The following is a 9,376-nucleotide window of genomic DNA, read 5'->3' on the forward strand; positions in this document are numbered from 1 at the left end:
ACAGTAACAGTACTTTACACTGGACTGACCTGCTGTGATCATCTCTAAGCAACGGAGTGGTGTCATCGACTATTTCAGACATCTTGAGCAAAATTAAACAAAAATATAAAGATAAAGATTAAAATGAGCAGTGATCTAGTCCAAACAGAACATTTAAAAACAAACGATCAACGTCTCAACCGTTGACGTAAACAAAAGATGGCGCCGTTCCGCAAACACTGCGTTTGTACCGAGATTCTGATTTATTAATGTCAACGTTATAAAACTACATGTTAACAAAAACCTAATATAATAGTTTACAAAGTGGACTACGATCCTTTTATTCGACTTCCCCAGTCATGTTTGACACAGATTATACACATTTCCGGTTATCCTTTCGAAATAAAACATCAAACTCCTCAGTGCAGTGACAGCGGGTGAGGGTTTTTATAGCACAAAATAATTGTTTGAGCATCAACAAAGATTTAGTTTAATCGTATAGTTTTATAACGTGTAATTAATGTATTTATGTAACGTGTAATGTGCTCTGAAAGTTTTATTTTGAAGTGCACTCAACTACTTCCGCTCTACTGACGCACACAGTTTGAACGTCACAGTGAGCACGTGAGTGTAAATGTGTTATTTTTCACGTCTACAGACTCAAAACTCCTTCTACAGATGAAACCAGAGTAGCAAAATAATAACTAAAACATTGCGCAATTTGCTCTATTCAAAAGCAAAAAATGTATAAATAAATAAAAATAAAATTGAAGCTCCTCCTCTGTCCATTTTTGGAAAACGAAAGTTAAAACTGAAACTTAAATCCGACTTGCTGCTTCGCATAAGGGCGTTGTTCAAATATTTGGTACAATCTGAGTTCGCGAAGAAATAGGGTTATATTTTACAATCACATGTGTTTGTAAGATGTAGTTCCAGCTCTGCAGAGTCCAGCTGCTCCAGGCTCAGGATGGGTAAGGACCGTTTAACAGCGCACAGGCCTGTGATGACAGTTGGTCTTTGTGCGCGACATGCACAAGTTCTAGTTTAAAATTATGCAGTAAAAATAAAACATAATGTGTTTTTTTCTTAGATTCACAATATCTCGTCTTTTGGCTCAAAGTTTCTCTTTGTGTGTGGCTCAGTGACGCTGCGCCAGGTGAGTCACCTTCAGCATTTACAGGTGAGACAGGGGCCCCAGAGCAGACTGGAGGGAAGAGGATTATCTTTCACATCTCAAGACAAATGGAACAGTTTAACCTAATCCTCATGTTAGAAAAGGTTTAGAAAGGTTTTGTTCCCCAATTTCCCAGATGATGTGAAAGTGAAAGTAAAGCTTTTGTTCTAAATGTGTCAGTGCAATGAAATTAATGACTTTTTGTCTGTGAAAAAAGTAACCAGATTTCACTTATTTTGTTTCACTTTTGTCAGAAAACTTTGTGGTGTCTGTGGATTCCAACGTGTCGGTCCACACCACGCAGACTGCAGTTTTACCATGCTGGGTCAATCCACAACAGAGCGCTGAAGACATGGAGGTCTACTGGTTTCATCGTGACAAATTTGACGCTCCCATTATGCAGTACAAGGACAAGGCAAGTGTCCCTCTGCAAACTTACAGTGGCAGAGTTTCATTTGGCCAGAAGCATGCCTCCTCAACAGGTTTGAAGGAAGGAGACGTGACCCTTATACTGGAAAAAGTCACAGTTGAGGATGAAGGAAAATACACGTGTTATGTTAGCAGTGACAAGCATCACAACAGGGCAAGTGTCAACCTCATCGTGAAACGTAAGTATTTAAAAATATTATACAAATACAAGTGTCGATCCAAATGAAATATTTTATGTTATTATAGAACTTGGAGCGTCACCTTTGCTGACACCAGTCGTGAAGGAAAACAACCAAATCAATGTGAGCTGTGAGTCGGACGGCTGGTACCCTGAGCCTCAGCTGCAGTGGTCCAGTGGTAATACGCCGCTCACCCCTGAAGCTCCGGTCTACAGAAAAGCCTCGTCTGGCCTCTTTTCGGTCCACAGTTGGATGATTGTGCCCAGCTCCTCTGCACTGTCGTGTTCTGTGGGTTTACCTGGAGAAAAACTCATGCAGGGAAAAATTGACTTGAATAACATCATTCCTCCAAAAAAAGAAGGTAGAAAAGTGAATATATTTATTAAAACCGTGGCCGACTCACACAATCTTGGTATTTTTCAGATTCAGGGTCTTCAGGTGCAGGATGGGTCCTATTTGCAGTTACATTAATCGCACTTATTGCCACACTGGGATATTTTTTGTTCAAGAAATATAGAGGTAAACAAACATTTAAACACAATAATTTTGAATGTGTATCAATAACTAAATCAGGATTTATGTTTGGTAAAGGTTCAGTTTCTAAACCTGCCAGTGCTGAAGGTAAGAAGCTAAATGTCCCTTTTACAAGTGCTTACTCTGATTCTTTGTTAATGCTACTTTTTCTGTTTTGAAAATCCAGGCGAATCTGAGAAACTTCTTTCCACAGGTGAGATACAAGCAGCATTCAAGTGTGTGTGATCACAAATGGATGGAGATTTGAACTGTGCCTTTAAATGTGTTTTTATTTTTGCAGTTGTGATATTAGATCTGGATACAGCTAAAACACATTATGGTAAACAGCCTTTTTTAATTCTGTTAAATTGTTACACAACATTATAGGCTCGTCCCCAAAGATTCTCAGCAGATTCCCAGAGATTATCAGAAAAGAGGAGATAGATTATGAGAATTTTAATGAAGTCATGATATGTTGCCTCTGTAAAGTATTTTATAACCATTACTGTTCTGTAACATCTCTGTTAACCAGGAAATGTATGTTTTGTCTTAAAAGGTCATAGCTTATCAGGGAATGAGATAAAATAAGGGTCACAGGGAGAAAAAGTTTGGGAAACACTGTTAAAGGCTAAATGTGATTTTGTGTTTTTGTGTTTTTCCACAGAGAACATTGAGATTGAGAAGAGTGATAATACATATGTTACAATAAAAGGGAATGTACTGAGAGATAATGGAGACGTTCATTTTCCTGATGGAGACAGAGTCACCTGTATCACAGCTGTCAGAGGAACACCTGGATTCACTTCTGGGAAGCACTACTGGGAAGTCTCTCTGGACGTAACTGGAAAAACAGAAATTCCCCCCAAAACGTCCTGGTGGATTGGTGTAACAAGTCACTCACAGATCCCCAAAGACCGTGATCTTTCTCCAACATTTGGTAATGGTTTTTGGAGCCTTTCCTCTTCTCCTGATAAAGCTGGAGTCTTAAAATTCGGTTCAAATCCTGAGATTTTTATCCCGATTCAAGCCCAACCTGAAAAGATTGGTGTGTTTTTAGATTATGACGGTGAAACACTCACATTCTACAATGTGCAAAATAAAAGTCTCATTGGCTGTTTCCGCACCAAATTTTCAGGGGAGGTGTTTCCTCTTTTCAATCCAGGTAAAGGGGACAATGCGCCAATGAAGATTATACACCTGGACAAAGGCTCTGAAAATGAGACTAATAATGTTACATAAATCCAACTCAGAATCCACCTCAAAATCCCTCAGCAAGTCAAAATGTACAGTTTTGGTATCATTGTCTAATCTAATGATCAAAAGTGTTAAATCCAGTGGCTCTTTTTTTTATTATGATACGATTAGTTATAATGTTTAGGATTAGGACATACCTGAACTGAGGTGATTACACAGGGTAGGATTATCTTGACAGATTTTTTACATAAACATTTATATAAAAAGTAAAACCATGAAAGCCACTTATTTTACTTTTATTATTTTATGTGCGGTAGTCGAAAACCTGTTGCCACAAATCCAGACAGATCTCTCTGTATCTTTTATACAGATTGATATGAGTCTGGTCCCACGTCCTTAAACCCGTCAAACCTGATCGTCCAATCAGATCAGTTTATTCCAGTGACACATGTGAAATGAAGGAGCTCATTGGTCGTCTATGATTTACAAATAAAATCAAATTTATCTCACCTCAGATTAAGAGAGTTTAGACTTTGGTCATTGACTCTGCAGAAATCCACCATGTTCTTCAGCCCCGTGATATTTTTTCTTTATTTTTTCCGATATGGACGGTCCAGTCTCACAGATGAACACTGTTGTTGTGTCCTTGGGCAAGACACTTAACCCACCTCGCCCCTAGTGTCTGTGTGCACTGGTGTATGAATGTGTGAGTGATTCCTTAAATGCATTCAAGATGGAAAAGCGCGATATAAAATTCTGACCATTTACCATTTACCATGCATGTCTCTGATTGGCTAATCCACCTGTCAATCACGCCCATTTGAAAACGAGGGGATTCACCAGTGACCAGACTCACATGTTCATAAAGTATGAAACAAGTGTGTGTTCTGGATCACAGGGAATAAAACCTGTGCACTCTACAAAATACTTACCGTAAATTTGGGACTATAGAGCGCACCTGAATATAAGCCACAGGTTTTCATATTGTAACGCGAGATATTTACGCAGAAAGATGATGCACGGACACGGTTTTTTTAAACTGTGCTTGAAAATTGGCACCGACACGACATCAACACGGGATGAACACACCTGCAGGTTTAGGAAATAAAGCTGCACCAACACGGGGCCTCTGCTTTTATTTCCTTTTGTCGTCTTTTTACATTGACCAAGTTGGATTCATTGATGCCGAGCTCACGTGCAGTGGCTCTATTTCCTTCTTTAATGGTCAAACTTACGTGCAGTGGCTCTATTTCCTTCTTTATCTTAAAAACTGCATCGTGTCCATTTCTTCGTGTGTTTTCCATGATGCGCAAAGTGACCGTTCAAAATCAAAACTAGTGAATTCTTCAGAGCATAATCTTTCCCCACGTCTGTCTCACTTTTACATTTACAGCTAGAGAGCGCCCCCCGGTGGCTGTTATCCAGTAAAATTCTATAAATACTGCACTGTTGTATCGGCCGCAGGGTTCAAAGCGTGGGGAGAAAAAGTCGTGGCTTATAGTCCAAAATTTACGGTATACTAACGATAAGAGTTTGCAGTTGGTCGACTAATCGTTTTATTTAGATATAATAAGTTTTTCTATGGGGCAACAGGAGAAAAGAAAAAAAAGTGAGTGAGTGAGCTTGAAGATTTGATTTTTTAAATATATTTATGTGTAAAAAGTCAGATTAAACTCATGATTTAATGGTTTAATCTGTTTTTTATGTAAGTGCACTGCTTCCTCGTGCTGTTTTTGCTTGACTCTGGTGCTGTTGTGTCTTGTGCTGTCAGTGCAGTTTGGGTCAGATACATAAACACATTTGCCCCGCCCCCTCGTTTAGCGAATAATCGATCAGCAGGACAAGTTTTCTGAAGTCGACTACAGCCGTACTTTAAGGTGCACTGTGGAACATTTGTCCACATGGAAATGCTACAGCTTTGTCTAGAACGTTCCGCAGTATAAACGAAATCCGTCCATCCCAACGGAGACAAGCACGACGCTACGTTACAGTTCAGATCTGTGGAGCGTCGCCCGTATTCACAGAAGGAATCAATGTATTTTTAAGCAGCAAACGCCCGTAATGAACCAATTCCAGATGGATATGTTTAATGTCGTACCGTGAAACATTCCAGGCAAAGCAATAACATCTCCATGGAGACAAGTAGGTCGTGAATCTCCAGAAAAGTTACGCAGTGCACCTTAAATAGTCCAGTCTGAATGAAGTCTTGGATCGATAAATGCTCATAATTCTCTCAATTATGGAGCCTACAAAAAGATCAACGTCTTCTCTGTCAGCAGAATTGCACATATATCTATATTTTTTATTTCATTTGAAGGATTGTAAGACGTAAGTTTAATGTGACGAATTTGTGCTGCCTCTTCTTAACACATATAAGGTTAAACACCGGCTGATCATGATGTTTTGAACGTCGTTAAACTCTTGATCAAGCACACGACCTCTTAGTGTCAGAGATGTAAGAAGAAAAAGGGTCACAGACAGTTATTTTGAATGTATCCTGTAAAAAAAAAAGTTGTATTTTTTGTATGTATTTCATTTTATGTGATGAACTAACAATGTAGTTAAGTGTGTCATGATTATTATTATATCGACGGTTTGTTCAATATGTGATTAGATGGAATAGTAATGTTTGGGAGTCAGTTTATCGTGGACTCGTTTAGTTTGTTCTGCAGTTGTTATTTTTCTGTTGTATGAGATTTGAGCTGTAGATGTTTGAAAATATAACTTGGTTGAATCATTATCGATACAAACCAACTCTTTTTACTTTTATCCAGCTTTAGGATTATTGTGTCAGTGATATTTAGTTTTAATATTAACATTTGTCGTTAAAACTGGAAGTACATTTCATCATTCTAATACATTTTATATAGTTTTGTTTTATAGTGCTGTTTTTGCAGTTTGTTTTTTGCCTGTTTCTATAAATAAACAAAATATTGCCATGTTCTTGTCCATTTGGTTTAAAGTCAGAAATCCAGTTTGAAAAAACATTAAATAATGTCATACATTTTAATAAGTACAGGTAGCATTTACATTATATACACCATTACACAATACTGACTTTATAACAAGTTTTCATGTATTTACACTGTGAATGTGAACATATGTTGCAACAAATAAAGAAATGATATACAGAGTGTCCAGGAAGTCTCTTTACACTTTAAAAATGTATTACAAAGGCAGTTGATCAGACCTTATCCAGACTTGTTCTGTTGTACTTGTGCTTTCCAAAGTGACTTAATTTAATTCACCTCTATATGAGCTCCATTAGTCACATGAAGCTCATCAAGACGGGACTGGATTTCTGCAGCAGAACCTCATCGATGGTTCAGTCTCATCTGTATCTTTTGCTTTAGTTCAGTGATGTCTCGTATGTTTGTTCGATGCACGATATATTTAACACAGCCACGTAGAAAGAAATCCAGAGGTGTGAGATCTGGTGAACGTGGTGCAAACAGAACTGGTCCCACGAGCTGGAAATGTTTGAGGAACTCACAAACATGCAGAGCCCAGTGTGGTGGCGCCATCTGCTGGACAGTGATGGTTGAAGATGCTGCAGTTGTGGTGCCACAGATTCAGTCAAAAAGTCAAGGGAGACATTTCTTCTTATACCCCGAGTATCATAGCAACCAAAGAGCCAATCCAGGGCAACGATGATGAAGGTAATGGTTCCTGCCCGCACCGCTGGTTTAGCAGGTAGTGGGTGCTTAGCAACGCTGTTAATCAAACCTGTTGCTAACACTAGTGGGTTCGACCTCAAAGAAGGCGCCTGATTCGTCTGTTACTGATGTTTATATCTTGATTTACAGAAACCCCCAGGATCATGTAGAGCGGGTTAATACGAACATTTTAAGACCAGAATGACGAGGCTCACTGCAACAGTGACAGAGAGAGAGGACACACTTTTTCAATGTAAAGTGAATTGGAGCCAGAGTCAATGGAGCTGAAAGCGCACCAAGATCACTTCTTATTTGGAACACGGTGGCTAGCAAGTTAGCTATGCCCATTTACAGTGTCTGGCCAAAAAAATGTCTCCACCTGGATTTAACTAAGCAAATAGGTATGAGCCTATAGGTACGAGTCAGGTCTAGATTCAGCAACAGTCTGTGCTCAAAGAATGAGGTCAGCTGACACCTGAATATACTGAATGACCAGGTTATTCCATCAATGGATTTTTGGGCATATTCCAAGACGACAATGCCAGGATTCATCGGGCTCAAATTGTGACAGAGTGGATCAGGAGCATGAGACGTCATTTTCACACATGGATTATCCTCCACAGAGTCCAGACCTTAACCCCATTGAGAATCTTTGGGATGTGCTGGAGAAGCTTTGTGCAGTGTCAGACTCGACCATCATCAATGCAACAGGTGAAAAATTAATGCAACACTGGATGGAAATAAATTTTGTGCCACTGCAGAAGCGAAATCGAAACAATGCCACAGCGAATGTGACGTAATCAAAGCTAAGGGAACAACCAAATACCAGAGTGTGTGACCTTTTTTTTGGCCAGGTAGTGTATATAAACAGTCTATAGTTTAAAGTCATATTCAGCTATTATAATCAAACATGGAGACTTGGCCTTTTATTCCTAGTTAATTTCTTTGTAAACTATTTGCAGTGAAAATCATTTTGTCCAAACTAATTGTACCAAAATGTAAAAGTAGCAGTAGTCGCAGTAGTACAGATCTGGCTCTCCATATTCAAACGTGTCTCTCTGGAAGTTTTGCCCACCCCTGACCTCTGCTCTGCACTTACCCTATGAGACAGTGGCTGCGGCCGCGATCAGCCTCCTGTCCTGCTTCTTGAGGAGCTGGATTCTGTTGTGAACATAAAACTTTATGGCCCTCCAGTCTCGGTGGTTGCCCACGAGCATCGGGCACAGCTGGAGGCAGCGCTCACAGTCTGCTTTAGCAGGAACTCGATGCTCAAGGAGGTTCTGCTTTAAATGAGTCTCTACTGCCAAACGCTCCGCCTCCGACCACGGACGCTTCAATACACCTCGCTTTCCTAAAAAAATAAAAAAAAAAAAAATAAAAAAATCGATCAGATAAAAATAAACCCCACAGCTTTTGCAGGCCTTAAACAATGATAAAAAAAAAAAAAAAAAAAGTTGAAAGTACAGATACTGCTCTGAAAAGTAATAAGGTAAAAGTAAAAAGTATCCATTTGAAACTGTACTAGAGTAAAAGTACACAGTAACAGTACTTTACACTGGACTGACCTGCTGTGATCATCTCTAAGCAACGGAGTGGTGTCATCGACTATTTCAGACATCTTGAGCAAAATTAAACAAAAATATAAAGATAAAGATTAAAATGAGCAGTGATCTAGTCCAAACAGAACATTTAAAAACAAACGATCAACGTCTCAACCGTTGACGTAAACAAAAGATGGCGCCGTTCCGCAAACACTGCGTTTGTACCGAGATTCTGATTTATTAATGTCAACGTTATAAAACTACATGTTAACAAAAACCTAATATAATAGTTTACAAAGTGGACTACGATCCTTTTATTCGACTTCCCCAGTCATGTTTGACACAGATTATACACATTTCCGGTTATCCTTTCGAAATAAAACATCAAACTCCTCAGTGCAGTGACAGCGGGTGAGGGTTTTTATAGCACAAAATAATTGTTTGAGCATCAACAAAGATTTAGTTTAATCGTATAGTTTTATAACGTGTAATTAATGTATTTATGTAACGTGTAATGTGCTCTGAAAGTTTTATTTTGAAGTGCACTCAACTACTTCCGCTCTACTGACGCACACAGTTTGAACGTCACAGTGAGCACGTGAGTGTAAATGTGTTATTTTTCACGTCTACAGACTCAAAACTCCTTCTACAGATGAAACCAGAGTAGCAAAATAATAACTAAAACATTGCGCAATTTGCTCTATTCAAAAG

The 9,376-nt window shown here is 38.9% G+C and overlaps 1 protein-coding gene across 1 annotated transcript; it reads left to right on the top strand.

The window, feature by feature from the left end:
- Positions 1 to 796: 796 nt before the first annotated feature.
- LOC117386103 (butyrophilin subfamily 1 member A1-like) lies at positions 797 to 6,599 on the top strand. The gene is made up of 9 exons (XM_033983412.2): positions 797 to 950; positions 1,070 to 1,135; positions 1,408 to 1,761; positions 1,829 to 2,122; positions 2,185 to 2,280; positions 2,353 to 2,382; positions 2,462 to 2,488; positions 2,576 to 2,614; positions 2,939 to 6,599. Exons 1-9 carry the CDS (start codon positions 947 to 949, stop codon positions 3,511 to 3,513), a joined length of 1,485 nt encoding a protein of 494 aa, XP_033839303.1. The 5' UTR covers positions 797 to 946; the 3' UTR covers positions 3,514 to 6,599.
- Positions 6,600 to 9,376: the final 2,777 nt, after the last annotated feature.

The sequence above is a fragment of the Periophthalmus magnuspinnatus genome, chromosome 18, assembly GCF_009829125.3.
Source record: "Periophthalmus magnuspinnatus isolate fPerMag1 chromosome 18, fPerMag1.2.pri, whole genome shotgun sequence".
Lineage (NCBI taxonomy): Eukaryota > Metazoa > Chordata > Actinopteri > Gobiiformes > Gobiidae > Periophthalmus > Periophthalmus magnuspinnatus.